Here is a 21,662-nt window from a genome sequence, read left to right as displayed (position 1 = left end):
GTTATAATCTGCACAATGCATTTTACTAATCTCTACATTGTAGACAATTATTGATTACGAGAAGTTGATTTTATTGTCATATAGAATTAAAAATTAAGAAGCTCTGGCACAAATTTCACACTTCAGTGAAGCTAGGTTTAAAGTGACACTATTTTGAATATCGTTGGTCTAAAAGTGTCAACATCTTTTAAGGCTGTGAAACAGTCAATAAGCTTCATAGTTATTGTGCCATTTGCAGCAAGCACAATCAGCTGATGACTTCCTTCTAACCTTTGGAAGGTTATATTGATTTTTCTTTCAGACCTTGAATTTAAAATTAAACATTTCATTCGATTCATATTGGCCATTTCGAAATTCATGGAAAGTTTCTCTAAACTGCCTCAGTGTAGGGCAGTTAATTCTTTTGTCTATGTGCTCTGTTCTTTGGTGGCAGCATATTGGCTTCTAGACTCAACTTTCCATGCCAATGCAAAGCAAATTTTCTTTTTCTTTTGCTGACTCCTCAATCCTCCTTAAGGAAGTAAATGAATGGCTTCCACCTCCAGGCAAACCCATCAACCAACCCCTCAGGACGAACTTGACCTTCTCCAGCCTCAGGAATTCTGCCAGGTCGCTCACCCACACCCCCGCTTTCGGCAGCTCTGAGTTCCTCCATCCAAGTAAGACCTGTCTCTGGGCTATCAGGAAGGCAAATGCCAAAACATCGGCCTCTCTCTCGCCCCCTGGACGCCCAGATCTTCAAACACCCCGAATATTGCTACCTCAGGGTCACTTTCAACTCCAGCACCTCGGAAGTTATGTCCGCAAACCCCTACCAGAACATCTTTAGCTTCGGACATGCCTGGGACGTGATTCGTGAACATCCCTGTGCTCCGCCCACACCTATTCTCGTACCCCCTCAAAAACCTACTCATCTGCGCTAGCATCATATGTGCCTATGAATTGCTTTAAACTGAATGAAGCTTAGCCTCGCACATGACAAGAACGCATTCACCCTCCGCAGGGCAACGTCCTGACCTCCACCTCCTCCTCCCATTTATGGTTTATATCGTCCACCAGGGCCCCCTCCCAATCCATCAGTTCCTTGTAGACCTCAAACACCTTTCCCTCCCCTCTCCTCCTTCGATAGCAGCTTTTCTTGCAACCCCAAGGGTGGTAACCCAGGAAAAGACAGCGACCGTCTCTTCACAAAATTCTGAACCTGCAGGTACCTGCAACTGTTTCCCCTGGGCAGCTCATACTCTTTCTCCAGGTCTTTCAATTTCACGAAACTGCCCCCTACAAACAGGTCACTGAATCGCTCAAATCCCTTCCTGCCGCAACCCCCGAAACCTCCTGCCGCTCCCACCTCCCCAATCCAGCGAACCTATGGTTGTCATAAATCGGTGACCACACCGAAGAACCCTCCAGTCCCAAATACTGTTTCCACTGCCCCCGTACACGCTCAAGGCTGACACCACCACTGGACTCACATAGTGCCTGGTCAGGGAGAATGGCAGAGGCGCCTTAACAATGCCTCATTACCCTAAAAGAAGCCGCCTCCATCCGCCACCATGCCTCCTTCTCTACCCATTTCCTAACCATGGCAATATTCGCCAAGCGGTACCAGTTTATTATATTCGGGAATACCAGCCCCTCCCTCTTCGCCACTGCTCCAAAAATCTTCCCCGCCCAAACAAACCCAGAGCTCAGCGCATTAACCTTTTTAAAGAACGACTTCGGGACAAAAATCAGGAGGTTCTGAAATACAACCAGGAACCTTGGCAGCACCATCATTTTTACTGTCTGCACCCATCCCGCCAATGACAATGGTAGTACATCCCATCTCATGGAAGTCCCCCTTTATCTGCTCCGCCAGCCGTCAAATTCAACTTGTGCAGCTTCGCCCAACCCTGCGTCACCTGAAGGCCCAGGTATCTAAAACTAGCCCCACTATCTTAAACAGCAGTTCTCCTAACTTCCTCTCCTGCCCTCTGGTCTCAATTGGGAACACTTTCCAATGTTCAACTTATACCCAGAGAACCGGCCAAAGTCCTCCAAAATCCCCATAATTCCCAAATGCCACCCAATGGGTCCAAAATATGTAACAACAGGTCGTCCGCACATAGCGAAACCCTGTGCTCGACGCCACCACCTTGCACAAACCCTTTCCAAACCCTCGACGCTCTGTGCGCCATTGCCAGTGGCTCTAATAATAATAATCATCAACTTTACTGTCACAAGTAGGCTTAAATTAACACTGCAAAGAAGTTACTGTGAAAAACCCCAGTTGCCACATTCAGGCGCCTGTTCGGGTACACTGAGGGAGAATTCAGAATGTCCAAACGCCCTAACAACAGTCTTTCAGGACTTGTGAGAGGAAACCGGAGCACCCGGAGGAAACCCACGCAGAGAGAGAACGTGCAGACTCCACACAGACAGTGATTCAAACCTGGAATCAAACCTAGGCACTGGCGCTGTGAAGCAAGAGCTAACCAGTGCTACCGTACCGCCAAGGCAAAGAGCAACTGGGACAGCGGGCTCCCCCCGGCCTCATCCCCCGATGCAGCCCAAAATAACCATATTCGTCCGCACACTTGCGACCGGTGCCTTGCACAGCAACCGAACCCAGTCCACAAACCCCTGCCCGCACCCGAACCGCTCCAGCACCACCCACAGATATCCCCACGCAACTCAATCAAAAGCCTTGTCCACGTCCATCGTCACTACGACCTCCACCTCCTGCCCACCCCCCCCACCGAAGGCATCTTAATTACATTGAGCAGCCTCCTCACATTCGCCGACAGCTGTTTCCCTCTCACAAACCCCATTTGGTCCTCACCCATCACCTATGAGAAGAAGCCAACACCTTCTGCAGCAACTTGCCGCCTACATTCAATAACGTTATTGGGCAGTACGACCCACACTGCTCCTTTTTCAATATCAAAGAGATGGATGCCTGTGATGCCCCCACCTCCCCTAGCCTAATTGTATGCTCTCACCAACAGTGGCCCCAGGTCCCCCCTGCTCAAATTCAGGCCCGGGGCCTTCCCTGCCTGCACTGGCATCATATTCTCCATCACCGCCCTCAATCCCAGCACCAATTCCTCGTCCAACCTGGGAAACTCCAGCCCTTCCAGTACCACCAACCCCCCCCCCCCCCCCCCCCCCCCAACCCCCCACAGCTGGGGACTCCCACTTCCATAATTTCCTGCAAAAATCCTCAAACGCCCCATTGACCCCTACCGCATCCACCACCACCCTTCCCATCTCCCTCACCACCTCTTACTTCCTCAGCTGGTGGGCCAGCATCCCGCTCGCCTTCTCACCATATTCATAAACTGCCCCTCTGTCGCTGCCCAGCGCCTTCCCCATGGCCACTAATCCTCACTCCACCTGGAGCCTCTGCCTCTCCTTCTACACCCCTGCCTCCAGAGCCTTCGGATACCTTCTGCCCACCCTCAGAATCTGATCTACCAGCCTTGCCGTCTCCACCCACTCTACTTCCTCCCTGTGTGCCAGAACCACTGCCTAGAGTGCCTCCCAGAGCGTGGTGGCTGTAGCCCTCCCCCGTGTCATTGAGCTCCACATAAGCCCAAGTTGCAGCTCTCACTCGCTCCCACACCACCGCATCCGCCAATAAGCCCACATCCAGTCTCCACTGGGCCGCTGTTACCAGAACCACCAGCCTTCCCTCCAGCTTCCCACTCACCAACACAAACATTCCCCCCTCTCCCCCGAATCTGTCACAATACTCCCCACCTCAAACGCCACCTGCACTGCCAGCCCCCTCGTCTTCATATCCATTCCTGAGTGGAACACCTGCCCCACCCATCCTTTCCTCGACCTTGTCTGGTCGCCAAGCTTCAAGTACGTCTCCTACAAAAAGGCCACGTCAGTCTTCAGACTACGCAGGTGCGTGAACACACATGACCGTTTGACCGGCCCATTCAGCCTCCTCATATTCCACGTGACCAGCCTGGTTGGGGGCTTCCAGCCCCTCCTTCTCTGCCGATCACCCATATCCTTTCTGGGATATGTTCCCCTATATGTCACCCTATATGTCCCCCCCGCAGACGGCCAGCACTCGAAACACTCCGCCATCAAAACAAAAGGAACATTGAGGGGAAAAATTTCCCGTGCACAAAGAAACGTTTGCACAAACTCCTCCAAAGATCAATGTCCTCCTTCTGCTGCCTCCATTGACCCTCAAACTCCATCGCCTCCTCTGGCGTGCCAAAATAATATGCACGCTTCTGGAAAGTCACCCAGAGGTGGGCCAGATACTCAAACCTCACTCACCCCCTTCTTAAAGAGGGCAGCCTTGACCCAATTAATCCCGGCCCTTCGCTTCGCCAGTCCTGCACCCAAGTCTTCGTACACCCGCAGCACAGGTGCACTTCCTCGTCTGCCATGCCCATCAAAGAATCTTCTCTTTATTCAGAAAGCGGTGAAACTGCACCACCATCGCCCTTGACAGTTCGCTCAATTGCAGCCTCATAAGCGCCTTGTGCGCTCAGTCAACCTCCAGGGGCAGATCAAAGGTTCCCATCCCATCACCTGCTTCAACATTTTGGCCACATACGTGCCAGCCTCCGCACCTTTTAGCATCCCCTCAATCCTCAAATTTTATCTCTGGGGCAGATCCTCTACCTTCTTCAGCCTCTTCTGGGTCTCCCACATCACCCCAACCTCAGCCACCAACGAGGCTAACGGCTGCTCACGCTTCCCCCACTGCTTCCTCCACTTTTTGGATCACCCAGTCCTGGGACTCCAGCCTCTGCTCCACTCTCCCAATCCCTGCTTTGATCGGCTCCACCACTTTACCAGGTCCTCCAAGGCCTCCTTCCCCTGATGGCTGAACTTTGTGTTCAGAAACTCCGCTAGCTGCTTCGTTGGCTACTGGGTGAGCAGAACAGCCCCTTTGACCTCCGCCATCTTATCCCGCGATGTACCACAAAGACTCTCCTGTTCCAGCGGTTTTCTTCTTACCCCACTCCCAAGTTCGTGGATCCATCCATCAGCTACACTAGAGGAGGTAGTCCAGGTACTCCTACACCTCTTTCCATCCAAACAATTTGTCCTTTGGATGGGGAAAGGACCAGAAAATACCACATTGAGCGCGAGCCACCAAATATGCGACAGCTCACTCCATGGCTGCCACCGGAAATCCCAATTCAAGGCAAATTTAGAGCTAATATCAGGAAATCTTTCTCCGACACATGCTAAATACATAGAATGGGCTTCCAGGTAGAGTTTTGGAGGAGAAATTCAAAATAGTTTTAACTAGTTCTGTATTTTTCTGCACAGTCACCTGTTCTTCCTGCTCTGATTATATCTGCAAAACCAAGCAGCTGGCTTCAAGTTTCCTGAGGAAGACCTGAGGAAGGAGCAGTGCTCCAAAAGCTAGTGTTTGTAACAAACCTGTTGGACTTAAACCTGGTGTTGTAAGACTTCTTACTGTGCTCACCCCAGTCCAACGCCAGCATCTCCACATCATTATGTAAATTAGAAATGATGGCGATCTCAAAACTAATCACTGGGTACACCATCATCACCTGCCTTCATTCCCTCCACACCTTAATATGTCTCGAGGTTTATCCTAAATCACCAAAGCTTTAAGTCTAATTAATAGCCTTTCATGCATAATATTTTCAATTGCTTTTTGGAGACCTTGATAGAACATACAAGATGTCTAATCACCTCTACTTGTGATATCATATCCTCAAAAAGATCAATGAAGTTGGTTAGGAAGCCTTTTTGTCTTCTGAATCCAAGTTGATTATTGCCTAGTCTATTATGCTAATGAGTTTACTCCTGATAATCAACTTTCATTTTGTATTGTATTGAAGACTAATGGGGTGTGTAATGGACTAATGCAGTTTTATCAACTCTTCTTGAAAATGAGTAGCACATTAGCCTGATAGAAGCACATATGTCTGCTGAAGCACATTGCACATTGTGCACTGACAAGTTTTAAAAACCCCTTTTCATTTTTGTAACAAGTAAAGCATAATCCTGCTGTTCTATATATTGTTAATATTGCATTATGGAGAGGCTGCTTCACAGGAGCATTAAAAATGAAAATTTGTCACTGAGCCATATAACAAAATAGGCAGTCGGTCAGCTAAAAGCTTGATCAAAGAGGTGTAGTTTGATGTATCTTAAAGGAAGAAAGGAAAGAACTCGAGAGGTACAGGGTGGGCATTTCAAGGTTTCGTGCATAGGTAACTGAAAGTGTGGCCAATAATGGTAAAGTAATTAAAATCAGGGATGCTCAAAGGGCCAAAAGAGTTCATATATCTCAGAGGATTGTGTGGCATGGAGGAAAATTACAGAGATTGGGAGGAGCATGGCCATTTGAAAACCAGGATACGAATTTTATAATCAAGACACAGCTTGACCAGTAGACAATTTAGGTCAGCGAGCACAGGGGTGCTCAGGGAACAGGATTTGCTGTGAGTTAAGACACATGAAGCAGATCTTTAGATGACCTCAAGTTTACATTGGGTGGATGTGGGAGACCAGCCAGAAGTGCATCGGAATAGCCAGGTCTGGAAGTAGCAAAGAATTACTATGGGTTTTAGCAGCTGCTGTGCTGAGATGGGCAAAATCAAGCTATGTTTTGAAGTTGGAAATGGGCGGTATTAATGAAGGGGCAAATGAGGTTGGAAGCTCATGTGAGGTCAAATGTGAGACCAAGGTTATGAAGAGACTGGCTTAATCTCAGGCTGCTCAAGGTTGAGGTATGGAGTTGGTAGCTAAGGAACAGAGTTTGGAGCGGAGACTGAAAATAATGGCTCAAGTCTTCCCAATGCTTAACTATTCATGCAGTACAGCATGTTGAAAAAGCAGTCTGATAATTTAGCAAGTGGAGAAATCCAGAGGGGGGCCATGAGGCAGAGTTGGGTGTCATCAGAGTACATGTGAAAACTCATGCTGTGCTTCCGATTAATGTCAGCGAGTGTCAGGCTGTAGATAAGAAATGGGAAGGAGCCACTGATAGATTCTTGAAGGACACCAGAGGTAAGTGTAAGAGCATGAAGAGAAGCCATTGCAATTGATCCTCTGGCTACAATTAGATAGGTTAAGGCCAAGCCCAAGCCACATGGACAATAGTGGACAAGTGTTGGAGGAGGATGACTTGGTCAAGCATATTAAAAAGTAGGAAGCAGGTCAAGAAGAAAAAGGAGGGATAGTTTACGTTTCTCACAGTCATGTAGGGTGTCATTTGTGACTTTGATAAGAGCTATTTGGGTTCTATAGCAGAAGCAGAAACCTGATTGGAAGAATTGAAACACGAGTTCCAGGAACGATGGGAACAGATTTGGAAAGCAACACTTCAAGGGACATTGGAGCAGAAAGGGAGGCTGAAATGGGATGGTAGTTTATAGGGCATAAACCCTGAAAGTTTCTCTTCTTAAGGTACCTACTAATCCCCTTTAAAAATTATTGAAGGAATCACCTTTTATTACCTTTTCAGTTGGTTGCAACAACTCTGGAGTGAAAAGATTTCTCCTAATCGCCTCTCAACAGACAGAAGAGATTTTCCTCCAAGTACTTTATCAAAATCTCTCTATCTTGAAAACCTTTATTAGATGATCACTTAACCTTTTTTGTTCTTAAAATAGCAGTCCTAACTTTTCCAACTTCTCCTCATAACTTAAGTCTTTCATCCCTGATCACATCCTGGTAAATTGCTTCTGTAATCTTCCAAAACTTATACATTTTTCTGAAGTATGGTGTCCAGAATTATCCACATTACTCCAGCTGAGGCCTAACTTACTCCAGCTGAGGCCTAACTTCATTTATACATTTCTCAGATGATCTCTTTAATGTTTTATACCCATATTTATAAACCCATGTAATCAATGATTTTTCAATCAGCTTAGCAACTTCAAATCATCTTTAAAGGTTTTTTTTAATAAACAATTTTATTGAGGTAGTTTTTGGCTTTGTAAACAGTTACAGACATCAACAGAAAGAAAGCAAAAAAGGCAAAAATGTGCAAACATCCACGTACTTTCAATACTTCAATCGTAACATACTGCACAAGCCCGCTCCTCTCCCACCGGTACTACCCGCCATTTTATCCCTCCTACTCTACTCTTACCCCCCCCCCCCCCCCCCCCCCCCCCCCGACGCTCACCTCTCCCGCAAAGAAGTCAATAAATGGCTGCCACCTCCGGGCGAACCCTGTACAGATCCCCTCAAGGCAAACTTAATTTTTTTCCATACCCAGGAAACTCGACATGTCCGCAAGCCATAACTCAGTCTTCGGGGGCTTTGAGTCCCTCCACGCCAATAGTATTCGTCGCCGGGCTATCAGGGAAGCAAAGGCCAAAACATCGGCCTCTTTCTCTCCCTGGACTCCCGGGTCTTCCGAAACCCCAAAAATTGCCACCCCTGGACTCATCGCCACCCTTGTTTTTAGCACCCGGGACATGACGTCCGCAAATCCCTCCAGTACCCCCTAAGCTTAGGGCATGCCCAAAACATGTGAACGTGGTTCACTGGTCCTCCCGCGCACCTAGCGCATTTGTCCTCTACCCCAAAGAATTTGCTCATCTGAGCCACCGTCATGTGGGCCCGGTGAACGACCTTAAATTGAATCAGCCCGAGCCTGGCACATGTCGCGGTCGAATTTACCCTACTCAGGGCCTCTGCCCACAGCCCGTCCTCCATTTCCCCGCCTAGCTCCTCCTCCCATTTAAGTTTCAGTTCCTCCGTCCCTCATGAGCACTTTATAAATATCAGAGACTCTACCCTCCCCTTCTTCCCCCCTAGAGACTATTCTGTCTTGGATCCCCATTGCGGGAGGCGTGGGAAAAATGGGACCTGTCTACGAACAAAGTCCCGCAACTGTAGGTACCTAAAATCATTTCCCCTTACCAGACCAAATTTCTCCTTCAAGCTCCTCAAACTCGCAAAGCTCCCTTCCAGGAACATATCGCCCACCCTTCCCACCCCCGCCCGCCGCCATACTCGAAACCCCCCATCCATACTCCCGGGGGCAAACGGATGGTTGTCGCAGATTGGCGCCCAAACCGACGCCCCCGTCTCCCCTACATGCCTCCTCCACTGGCCCCATATCCACAGGGTCGCCACCACTACCGGGCTGGTGGAGTACCTGGCCGGCGGCAGCGGTAGAGGAGCCGTGACCAGGGCTGCCAAGCTGGAGCCCCTGCACGAAGCCGCCTCCACCCGCTCCCAGATAGACCCCGTACCCACCATCCACTTCCTTATCATAGCGATGTTGGCCGCCCAGTAATAATTAAGTTCCTCTCCAGCATCGCCTTCTTCCCCCGCGGGGATTTTCCCGCCCAGACAAAGCTCATGAAGAAGGACTGTGGGACAAAGATCGGGAGGCACTGAAAAACAAACAGAAATCTAGGGAGGATTGTCATCTTTACAGTCTGCACCCTCCCTGCCAGCGACAGCGGGAGTGCATCCCATCTCCGAAACTCTCCTTTCATTTGCTCCACCACCCTGGCCAAGTTTAACTTGTGCAGCCTGCCCCAGTCTCGTGCCACCTGGATTCCCAAATACCGGAACTTTTCCTCAACCAGCCTAAACGGTAGCCCTCTCAATCTGTTCTCCTGGCCCCTTGCCTGTACCACAAACATTTCACTCTTGGCCGTATTTAATTTGTATCCTGAAAACTGGCCGAACTTCCTCAACATTCCCAGTATACTTCCCATCCCGGCCACTGGGTCCGACACGTACAGGAGCAGGTCGTCTGCGTAAAGAGAGACCCTATGTTCTACCCCGCCCGTCACCATCCCCTTCCATTCCTCTGCGGCTCTCAGCGCAATCGCCAGCGGCTCTATGGCCAGCGCAAACAACAGCGGGGAGAGCGGTGAGCCCTGTCTCGTCCCTCGGTACAGCCTAAAGTACTCCGACACTTCTCTGTTCGTCCTGATGCTGGCCCTCGGGGCCTGATATAATAATTTGATCCAATCCACCAGTCCCCCCCCCCAAACCCAAACCATCCGAGCACCTCCCATAGATAGTCCGGCCTTCTCCGCGTCCATCGCCACCACTACCTCCATCTCCCTGCCCGCCGGGGGCATCATTATCACATTAAGTAATCTTCTCAGGTTGGCCGCCAGCTGCCTACCTTTCACGAACCCAGTTTGGTCCTCCCCAATCACCTCTGGTACGCAGTCCTCCATTCTAACCGCCAGTACCTTTGCCAGGAGCTTGGCGTCAACATTAATCAGGGAGATTGGCCTGTAGGACCCGCACGCCTCCGGGTCTTTACCCCGCTTCAATATCAGTGATATAGTGGCTTGCGACATTGTCGGCAGTAGGGTCCCTCTGTCTCTTGCCTCATTGAAAACCCTCGCCAAGACCGGGCCCACCAGCTCAGAAAACTTCCTATAGAACTCTACTGGGTATCCACCGGCCACGGGGCATTCCCCGACTGCATGGCCTTTAGGCCCCCCAGTACCTCCTCCACTCTAATCGGGGCCCCCAGCTCATCCACTCGCCCCCCACCTACTGTTGGGAATGTTAACCCGTCCAGAAACCTTTTTATCTCCTCCGGTTCTTCCGGCGGCTCCGAAGTATACAGCTTGCGATAGAAGTCCCGGAATACCTTATTCAATCCTGCCGGGTCCTCCACTTTGCGCCCCTCCCCATCTATCACTCTACCTGGCCACCTCCCTCCTCCTGGGTTGCTGCGCTAACAGTCTGCTAGCCTTTTCCCCATGCTCGTACACCACGCCCCTCGCCTTCCGAAGCTGTTCCACGGCCCTACTCGTGGATAGTGCCCCCAGTTCTGCATGTAGTCTCTGCCTCTCCCTGAGTAAAACCTCCCCCGGGGACTCCGTGTGCTCTTCATCTATCCGACCCATTTCCCTGACCAATCTAGCCATCTCTGCCCTGTCTGCCGTGGCTCTGTGGGTGCCAATTTAAATCAGCTCCCCCCGCACTACTGCCTTTAGCGCCTCCCACAGGGTCGCCGCTGAGACCTCCCCCATGTCATTCACCTGCAGGTAATTTTGCATACACCTCCGAAGCCTGTCACAGATCCCCTCCTCCGACAGCAGTCCCACGTCTAGCCTCCATTGCGGGTGTTGGTAGCTCGCCCCCCCCCCCCCCCCCCCCCCCCCCCCCCCCCCCGATCTGCAGGTCTACCCAGTGCGGGGCATGGTCTGAGATAGTAATTGCCACATATTCCGTGTTCTTTACCTCCCCTATACAATCCCTGCTTAGTACGAAGAAATCTATCCTGGAATATACTTTATGGATGTGCGAGTAAAACGAGTAGCCCCTTCCTGTCGGCTGTCTGGCTCTCCAGGGGTCCACTGCCCCCATTTGCTCCATAAACTCTTTCAGCTCCCTCGCCATTGCTGGGAGTCTACCCATTCTGGGACACGACCGATCCAAAGCCGGGTCAAGGACCATGTTAAAGTCCCCCCCCATTATTAGCCTGCAAGAGTCCAGGTCCGGGATCTTCCCCAGCACTCTTTTAATGAAGTCCACGGTATCCCAGTTCGGGGCATATATATTCACCAGCAACACTCTTCTCCCCTCCAGTCTGCCCCGTACCATCAGGTATCTGTCCCCCCGTCTGCGGCTATGCCCTCCGCCTCAAATTGCACCCGCTTGTTGATCATGATTGCCACCCCCCTGGACTTCGAGTCCAAGTCCGAGTGGAAGACCTGGCTAATCCAGCCCTTCCTTAGCCTGGTCTGGTCAGACACTTTCAGATGTGTCTCCTGCAACATAATTACGTCCGCCCTCAGAGCCCGCAAGTGCGCGAACACCCGCGCCCTCTTAACCGGCCCATTCAGTCCCCTGACGTTCAAGGTGATCAGCCTGGTCGGGGGGCACAACCCCCCCCCCCCACCACCACGCTGGTCAGCCATAGCCTTTCCCGGGCCGGCCCCCGCATCGCGCCATTCCTGGCCCGCCTGTTGGCTGCCTCCACCTTCAACCTCCTTTCCAGTGCCTATTTCAAGTCCCTCCCACGTCAGCAGAACAACCCCCCCCCCCCAACAACATCCCCCGATACCCCCACCCCTGCCATCCACTGGCTGTGATCTCCCCCCCCCACCTGATTCCCTTGACTAGCCAATCTGCTAGCCCGGTGACTCAACACTCCGGCGCCTTCCTGTCTCATTCCCATTGTTTCCCCGTCCTCCTCCCCACTCCCCATCACCCCATCCCCCTCTCCAACCCACTGGAGCAAACTCACTGGCACAGGAAGGCATGGACATCAACAAAACAAAAAAAAACCCCAAGAAAAAGCCCCCAACCCACGTCCTTTGCCCCCCTTGTTGACCTGCCCCCCTTCGTTACCCTGCCGGCTCCAGTGTCCTCCGCGAGCTGCACAAAAAGTACAAATCCGCCTCCCCAGACAGGCGCCGGAATGGCGACTAGGGGCTTTTCACAGTAACTTAATTGAAGCCTACTCGTGACAATAAGCGTTTTTCATTTTTCATTTTCATTTTTCATTTCATTTCATTTTCAAAAAGGAGAAAACCCAAAAAAGAGGAAAAAACAAAAACGTAAGAGAAAAAACAAACAATAAGAAAAAAAAAACCCAAACTAATGTCCATGAACAAAGGAAAAACTCCCAAATGTTCCGCTTGGCACCTTTGACCCACCAAACCTTTGAACAGCAGTCCAGGCCCATTCAACGTTCCTTCCCACGGTAGTTCTCGGGCCCTAATTCGCATCCGTGGGGCCTCTTTTCGAGACCAGCCCCGATCCCTCGCAAAGTCCATCGCTTCTTCAGGCAGGCTCGGAGAAGTAATGGTGTTAACCCTGGTACGTGACCCATAGCCGAGCTGGGAACAGCAGACCAAACTTCACGTGCTTCTTGAACAGCGCCTCCTTGACATTCTTAAAGGCTGCTCGCCGCCGAGCCACCTCCTGGCTTAGGTCCTGGTAAATGCGGAGGACACTGTTGTTCCACGTGCTGCTCCTGGCGCTCTTTGCCCACCGCAGCACCCGCTCCTTGTCCACGAACCTGTGGAACCTAATCACCATCAGGCGGGGGGGTCCGCCCAGCCGCCCCTGCCTCGCCTGCATTCTGTATGCCCCCTCCAGCTCCGGCGGTCGCGGAAAGGCTTCGGACCCCCATCAGCGGCATCAATAGGTCTGCTACAAACGCTGTGGCATCAGCTCCCTCAGCCCCCTCCGGGAGGCCGACCATCCTCAGGTTGTTCCTGCGGGCTCTATTCTCCAGCTCCTCCACTCTGTCCAGCAGTCTTCTCTGCCGCTCCTTCAGCCCGTCAACTTCTAGCGCCGCAACCATCTGCGCATCCGCCTGCTCCTCCACCGCCTCTCCCAGCTCCTTAACTTTAACATCTTGCGCATCCAGCCTCTGGTTCAGCTGATCCACCGCTTTCTGGATTGGGTCCAAGCTATCCCGCTTCAGCACTTCAAAACTGGACTTCATTACCTGGAGCATGTTATCCAGCGCCTGCTGGATTGCTGAGTCCGGGGCCCGTGTGTCCGCCATCTTGGGTTCCAGGTAAGTTTCTTCAGGTCCTTGTCTCTGTTCCCTTTTCTCTCTTTTCTTCTGCCTCCTGGACTCCTGCTGTTCCATGTGCCGCAGCCCGCTCCTCAGCACTTTCGCTGCCGCCTTCCTTCAGCTCCGTGGTCCCGCTATCACGGGGAATCAGCCCCTAAACGCCCGCCGGAGTGAGAGCCCGCCAAATGTGCGGCTCACTCGGACATCGCCGCCACCGGAAGTCCCCAATCATCTTTAAAGTTGTGCGTATATGGACACTAAGGTCCCTCTACTCATCTACATTTGTCAATGTTGTGTTATTTATGGTGTAATGTCTTTCCATATTAGTCCTCCCAAAGTGCATCATTCCAAGCTTTTCCACAGAGAACACCTTCCATTCTCCTACCTATTTCACCACCCTGTCCACGTCATGAATGAATTCCAAATTAAGCCTCCCAGTCTGAAAATCATTCATCCAGCACCATCTTTACCTCCTGTCATTGAAGCAATTTTGTATTCATACCCACTTTCCTCATAATTCCATCTTCAATCTTCTAACAAACCGCTCAGGTAGTACTTTGCTAAGGCCTTCTAATAATAATAACTTATTGGCACAAGTAGGTTTCAATGAAGCTACTGTGAAAAGGCCCGACTCGCCACATTTCGGCACCTGTTCGAAGAGGCCGGTACGGGAATTGAACCCACGCTGCTGGTCTTGTTCTGCATTACAAGCCAGCTGTTTAGCCCACTGTGCTAAACCAGCCCCTATGAACATTCATATACATACAAGATTACTTCAACTAACCTTTTCTGTTACCTCAAAAGTTGATTCAATCAACTTAGTTAGGTATGATTTATCTTTAACAAATCCATGTCTTTCCAAGTTTATTTTATCCCGGGATAATGGTTTTCAATAACTTCACCATCACAAATGTAAGGTTGATTGATCTCGTAGTTTCCAAGCGACCTTTGGTCCTCCAGGACTACTTCTGTATCCAAGGAAGATGCAATGCATCCTATATTTCTTTCAACAATCGAGGATGTATTCCATCCAGACTAGGTGACTGAACAACTTTCAGTGATGTTTTTAATGCATCTTCTCTATTACAGTCCTGTCCAGAACTTCCCTCTCTTCTTTTAACAATCTTCACTGGCTTGCTATTGAAAGCAAAAAGAAAGTCATGTATAATACATTTCTCATGCCCTCAGCTTTTCATCTTTTCCTTTAATCCATCATTGCCTCCCAGAAAAACTCTCATAAGCCTCCTTTTCCTGTTTTATTTTTAACTTTAATATTCTTTCTTATCCAGAGTGCTTAAGCTTTGAATTATTTGCCTTTTTCCTTAAAAAGGAACATGGCTAGTTTATAATGAACTATTTCCACCCAGAATGCCCTCCATTACTCACTTATTGATTTATGGAGCAATCACTTTTTTCAATCTACTTGTCCCAGTTCCCTGCTCAAACTTGACAATTAGCTTCCCACATGTAAGTATTTTTGCGTTGACATTTTCTGGTCACTTTCGATAATCATTCCAAACTGAAATACGTGGTCACTGTTAGCTAGATGATTTTCACTGTAGAGGATGCAAGTAATATTACAGAAATAACTGTACATCAGAAAATGGAAGGGAAGTAGGAGCTCAAGAAAATTACAATCACCAGTGAAGTGGTTTGAACAAATTGTTGGAGCTGTGGGCGGACAAGTCCCGGAGCCCTAATTAACTTCATCCTGTGGTCTTAAAGGAAATGGTTCATGAGATAGCTGACGCATTGGTTTCAATTTCGCAAAATTTCCTACATTCGGGATAGGTTCCATTAGATTGGTAAATACAGAATGGAGCTCCTTAATTCAAAAAGGGAGACAGCAAGGAGGAAACCACAGGCCAGTTAGTTCAAGGTCTGAGCAGGGAGAATGTTAGACGCCCCTAATTAAAGATGTTATAGCAGAACACTTGGAAAAATTCACGGTAATCAGGCAGAGATAACATGGTTTTGAGAGGAAATAATGCTTAACTAATTTATTGGAGTTCTTTGAAGGAGTCACATCTGTTGTGGATAAAGCGGAACCAATTGATATATGTACTTAGATTTCCATAAATCATTTGATAAGGTGCCACATCAAAGATTAAAATAAAAGCTCATGGTCAATGAGGTAACATATTGGCATAGAGAGAGACTGGCTAACTAACAGGAAACAGTGTTTGTTGACAAGATGTAACAAGGGGTGTGCCACAGATAAGAGTGCTTGGGTCTTGAGTTTTACAATTTCTATAAATGATTTGTGCGATTGCAAAATTTGCTATGACATAAAGATAGCTAAGAACATAAGTTGTGAACAGGACAGAAGGAGGCTAGTGTAAAAGTGAGTGGGAAAAGTCTCGGCAAATGTAGTTTAATGTGGTAAAATGTAAAATTGTTCATTTTGTCACGAAAGGTAAAGCAGCATATGACCTAAATGGTGAGAGATTGCATAATGAGATGCAGAGGGACCCGAGTGCCCGATAGGATGAATCACAAACGGCTAGAGTGCAGGTACATTACACAATTAGGAAAGTTAATACAATATTATTGTTGATTGCGAGGGGAATTGAATACAAAAGTAGAGAGGTAATGCTTCAGCTGTACAGGGGAGACGATTGTATAGTACTGACTGGTCTCTTTATTTAAGAAACAATGTAAATGCATTGGAAGCAGTTCAGAGAAAGTGTACTCGACCAATGTCTAGAATGGGAAGGTTACCTTTGGAAGAAAGGTTGAACTGGCTCGTCTTGTATCCACTGGAGTTTAGAAGAAGAAGAGGTGACTTGATTGATACGTACAAGATCCTGAGGGGTCTTGACAAGATGGATGTGGAGAAGATGTTTCCATTTGTGGGAAAATCTAGAACAAGAGGTCACTGTTTAAAAATAAGGGATTGCCCATTTAAGACAGAGATGAGAAGAATGTTTTTCTCTCAGAGGGTAATGAGTCTTTGGAACACTCGTCCACAAAAGGCAGTGGAAGATGAGTCTTTCAATATTTTTAAGGCAGAGCTGAATAGATTCTTGATAAGCAAAGGGGTGAAAGGATATGGGAATGCGGATTTGAGATTACAATCAGATTACAATGATCATACTGAATGGCAGAGCAGGATGGAAGGGCCAAATGGTCCGCTGCTCCGAATTTGCACGTTCATACATTCATATGGTTTTCTACTGGAACACATTCCATAGTTTACTTCATTTCTGAAAAATAGAGCCATTACTGCTCCCCTCTTAGTTGGACTGGATACATATTAATCAGAAGGTTCGCTGGCACAGCGGAAATTCCTCTACATCTCCTCTTAGCACAATATTTATCCAGTCTATATTAGGGTACTTAAAGTGTACTAATATTCCTTCTCTATAGGGCAACACAATGGCACAGTGGTTAGCACTGCTCCCTCATGGAGGACCCAGGTTTTATCCAGGCCCTGGGTCACTGTCCATCAGAGTTTGCACATTCTCCCCGTATCTGCTTGGGTCTCACCCTCACAACCCAAACATGTGCAGTGTAGGTGGATTGGGCACGCTAAATTGCCTCTTAATTAGAATTTTTTTTTTTTTTAATTGCTACTTATTTTTCTTACCCATTTGAAATTTGCCAACAAATTTGCTCATCCATTTCTTTCTCACTAAAAAGATCCCACCAATGTCACAACTCTCCTTCTGTTCCTTACTTGAAGCCCAATCCATTCAGTCCTTGAATAATCTATCTCAAACTACATAACCTTAATTCAACACAGCAATGGCCCCTTCACTTTTTCCTTGATCATTTCCGAATGCTTGGTAGCCAGGAATATTAAAAATGCATTCAGTGTTTCTTCTCATTCAGGGGCTCATTTAGCACAGGGCTAAATCGCTGGCTTTGAAAGCAGACCGAGGCAAGCCAGCAGCACGGTTCAATTCCCGTGCCAGCCTCCCCGAACAGGCGCCGGAATATGGCGACTAGGGGCTTTTCACAGTAACTTCATTTGAAGCCTACTTGTGACAATAAGCTATTTTCATTTCATTTCAATTTTCATTTTCTCTTAACCGCAGTGAGCAATGTGCTGTTATAGGGCCTATTTTGGTCCAATGGGTTACGGGGTGGGTTTCCCTTATCATTCGGCAGCGGCGGTTGTGGGGGGGGAGGGACGACTCTGGATGTCTTGCAATTCTTCTTCGCTTCAGTGTTGGGGTCACTGATGTGATTCTTCTGATGCCAGTGGGGGTTGATGTGTTGCCTTGTGTGCAGTTAGCGAGGTGCAAGCCCAACTGGGTGGTGGTTCTTGGGATAGTGACTCCTTTCGTCTCAAAGTATACCATACTAGGTCAAGTCCAAATTCAAATCCCACATTAAAGTAAAAACCGAGAAACAAAATAATAGTTCGTACCAGTTTACCAACTGCAGTTCTACTCTCATCTAGGATTAGTCAATACCTTGACAACACTTGCAAATATAACAAAATAACTTGCACATCATTGCCCAGGACTGAAGTCAGGATCCTAACAATAGTAGACGGCATGTTTGCATTCAGCAATTTTGGAAGGCCTCCATAAATGTTGTTTAGAATAGTATTTTTGTCTATTCTTTTTGTTGGATTATTTAATGCTTTACAATTTGTTTATAATCTATACACCTTTACTTGAAGCTTTCTGAACTTAACCAGAAACTGACAATTTCAACATACCAAAACTGCATTTTTAAAGTATTCTTAGATGTGATGTGTTTTGGAACACCCTGAAGTAGTGAAAGGAACTAAAGTCTTGCTATCTCTCATTATGGAATTGTCCAGCAATTCATGTAAGCATAATCTTTCTCTTTTTCTATCTTTTGCAAGTGTATAACCTAAATTTGCATTCACATTTCTCTTCCTCCTTTAGTTGGCAGTTGTCTGACGCAGAAGTTATCAGCTTTGATGGATCGATTTCCTGTTCCTTGAACAAAACGCAGCTGTACCTTCATTCATCTGGACCACGTTGCATATTTCCCAGCCATTTTTGAGGTTTTCCCTTTCCTCTGATTCTCAAGAACTTGCAGTCTCAATTTTCCTCTTTAAATTTGCAGTAAAACTCCTCTTAATCTGCCTTAAATTTTCACTGGTATCCCTTCTCCTTGAGCTCAGATTATTCCTTCACAGCCTCCAGTTTAAGTATTACTAATTGGGAAGCACATCCTTATCCTAACTTCTCTGATCTTGCATGCATACTCTACTTACTCCTGCTGCTTTTAGTAAAGTCAGCCTAATTTCCACTTCTATCCAAGATACCAAGAACGTATGATCTTTCCAACTGCTATTTACACAAATTTGAATAGCATCCCTTTGGTCAGCAATTTGAGAGTCACATTTCTGCATTTTACTTAACTTTCTTTAGCATCTAATTCCAAGTACATGCTTTCACGGTTTACACACCAGAGTACATTTTTGTACACCAAATGTGCACAATTACAGTGGTCACAGGTTTTAATAATCAGATACATCATGAGTCCTGTGATTTTCCAGGCTTCAGAAAGTGGCAGAATAAACACCATCAGACCATGGTTTAGATTATAAACTATGGAATAGGTTTATTAAAAATAGCAGATAGCACAATATAGAATACAGATTAACAGGACAAAGAAAATAATAAGAAAACACAGCCCTGTGCCAACAGCTTTAATATTACCAGATTAAAATAGCATCTTTTAACAATAACATTACGCGAGATTTGTGTTCAAGACGTCAAAGAGCCACCTACTATTCTTTTGATGATCTCAGAACTGCACAGACCTCTTTTAAAATATACTTTCCATTGCCTTTGAAGCTCAATTGGAAATAAAGGAAATTGAATATAAATTTTGCAGAAACAAAAAGCTGCTGTGTATACAAAATTGGAGTCAGAGAAAGTTCAGAGTAGCAGCAAATTTCAACTAAAAATGATTGACATAAATCAATTTACTATTCGGCTACAAACCTTTATTCACGGAATTAACTGTTCACATAGCAACGGCAGTAGCTATCAGGAATTGCTTCTGTTATTAACCCACATGGTTTTGCCATTAATGAATATTAGCACTGAAACGTCAACTGGACTTATCTCAGCCAGTCTCTGCCTAGAAGGGGGATATACTGGCACCACAGAATACACAGCTCTCAAACTGGATTATTTCTTTAAATGATCATGGTTTAACTCCGGAATTAGGTGAAGAAAATGAGCACCCACCATGAACAATTTGAACAATTTTTCTACTATTTGTAAAGTATTATTATAAATTATTTGTATAAAATAATTTCTATGACTGCCCATTGAATTTGCACACCGGAAAACACATTAATAATCCCGACTCCAATTATTAAACTAGCTACAAAATTCGAACTAGGATTGCAATGAAAATTCAATGGTGGTGCAAAACAGTTACCCTATCCAGGTTTGCATTGTGGCTCATGGCAATTGAGTCAAATTCAATTTTGCCACTTCAGAGGAAATGTTTCAGACAATGAATAAATACACTGTCTAAAAAAGTCAGATTTTAGTTAAGTACTTTAAACTAGCTCAAGTCAATGCCATTGAGTCTTATGAGAAACAATGAATAACAGTTGGAGCTTACTTATTATTAAATTATTCTCCTAAAATTTATTTAAACTTTTTGTTTAATAATAATGAATTAAAAATTATGAATGTTTCATAAATAGAATCCTTTGTCGTGGTTTTATGAAGACACAAATTTCTGAACCAAAGTGGAGGTCATGGAAACAGAAATACTGTCGGTCATGTGTAATTTTACAATGCTCATTCTGATATAATGATTAACTGCACTGTTTGCCAAATTGATCACAACACCCTGGATGCTACTTTATACAAGTAATTCAGACAAATTAAATGAATTAATCAAAAAACTTCAATTTGTACTTCAAGTAATGCAATCTTGCAATATTTCCCTTACTTGATCTTACTTTATAGAGAGAATGTGGAAGGTAGAGAGGACATCATCTTCATATTCTTTTTCTAAACACATTGCAAGATCCACATTGCAAGATCATCCAATATTTAATTAAGTATCATAAACAAAACAGTGACTGCAAATCTGACAAAACATTTCAAGGTTTTCAGCACAGAATCATATTTAGTAGACAATGTATAAACATTAAAACCAGAAATAACTTCAGAAGTGAATGATTTACAGCGGTTTAACTGCAATTGACTATTTAATTTAATCACCTTTTCTTCCTCGATTCTTTCTTCTATCCGTTTCAATGCCATCTCATGAGCTCTAAACAGACTGATGGTGCTTGTTTGGTCAGGATCTAAAATGTTGCCATCTTCATCTCTTACCACCAAATCAAGGTCAAGGATTCTGGAAATTAATCAGATTAGAACTGCAATAAACCAATTATATGACTCATCTCTAAACATTCTCTGATAACTCCAGGTAAAGCAAAGCACATGGTGATCTAATATGACATTTCTATGTTAGACAACAATATGCCCCTCTACGAGTCTATAAAAGTTACTGGTGTGCGCAACTTTGACCAACATGTGCTCACAATGACTTGTCACCAATTGTGACACTAACATATTATTTTGCTACATATATCTGCACTACATTTTGAAGATTTAACAAGCATGGCAGTAAAATGAACCTCCCCATCCACCTTTACTGAGATTAACCCACACTTTTCGGATTGGTTGCTCATTGATTTGTTTTGCACCAATTTGATAGCAATAGGTTAATTAGATATTTTAAAACTTTATTGCAACATTTGGGTACTGAGCATTTCCCACATGGGATTTGTTCACTTTATAGCACCATTTTAAACCCAATGTTTTTACATATCCAATACTTCTTACTGTTTTTCCAGAATCAAAAGTTTTGATTTTGTTGAAGTCTTTGCTAAAAGAATAACCAGAAATCCAGTATTTAAAGAAGCGCTGTTACAATAAAGATCATACTTTGACTGCTTATCTCTACTTTGGTGCATACAAAGACATATGGGTAACGCAGAGCACCAGACTGCAATTTTTTTAAGCTCAATTCAGACTACTGCATTGAATTAAACCGAGATGAATGAGTATTGTCCATGTGGAGGCACATTTTGTATTCAGCAACACTAAGTTTAAAAAATGTTTTATCCCACTTATTGCATTCAATTAATATTTTGAGGTGTGTGCGTGTGGTGTGTGTGTGTGTGTGTGTGTGTGTGTGTGTGTGTGTGTGCATACATACTTCATGG

General features: G+C 46.2%; 2 protein-coding genes across 5 annotated transcripts in view; one reads left to right on the top strand and one right to left on the bottom strand.

Annotated features, from left to right (window-relative positions):
• Positions 1-21,662, top strand: part of LOC119979445 (inhibitory synaptic factor 2A) — a 404,538-nt gene that overhangs the window by 213,864 nt on the left and 169,012 nt on the right. Inside the window, exon 4 of one of the 4 annotated variants that reach the window (XM_038821676.1) lies at positions 18,334-20,083. The exons of 2 other annotated variants lie outside the window; for them this stretch is intronic. In XM_038821676.1, coding sequence (XP_038677604.1) covers positions 18,334-18,454 — 121 coding nt within the window. In that variant the 3' untranslated portion in view covers positions 18,455-20,083. Of the gene's footprint in view, positions 1-18,333; positions 20,084-21,662 lie in introns of those variants that run through there. One more of the 4 variants, XM_038821686.1, reaches the window with a different exon arrangement.
• dock1 (dedicator of cytokinesis 1) overlaps positions 1-21,662 on the bottom strand; it is a 763,650-nt gene that overhangs the window by 620,177 nt on the left and 121,811 nt on the right. The window contains 1 exon segment of the mRNA XM_038821673.1: positions 20,650-20,785. Coding sequence (XP_038677601.1) covers positions 20,650-20,785 — 136 coding nt within the window.

Source organism: Scyliorhinus canicula, chromosome 16 (assembly GCF_902713615.1).
Source record: "Scyliorhinus canicula chromosome 16, sScyCan1.1, whole genome shotgun sequence".
Taxonomy (NCBI): Eukaryota; Metazoa; Chordata; class Chondrichthyes; order Carcharhiniformes; family Scyliorhinidae; genus Scyliorhinus; species Scyliorhinus canicula.
The sequence above is the reverse complement of the archived record's forward strand: the minus strand, read 5'-3'. Positions and strand labels throughout refer to the sequence as shown.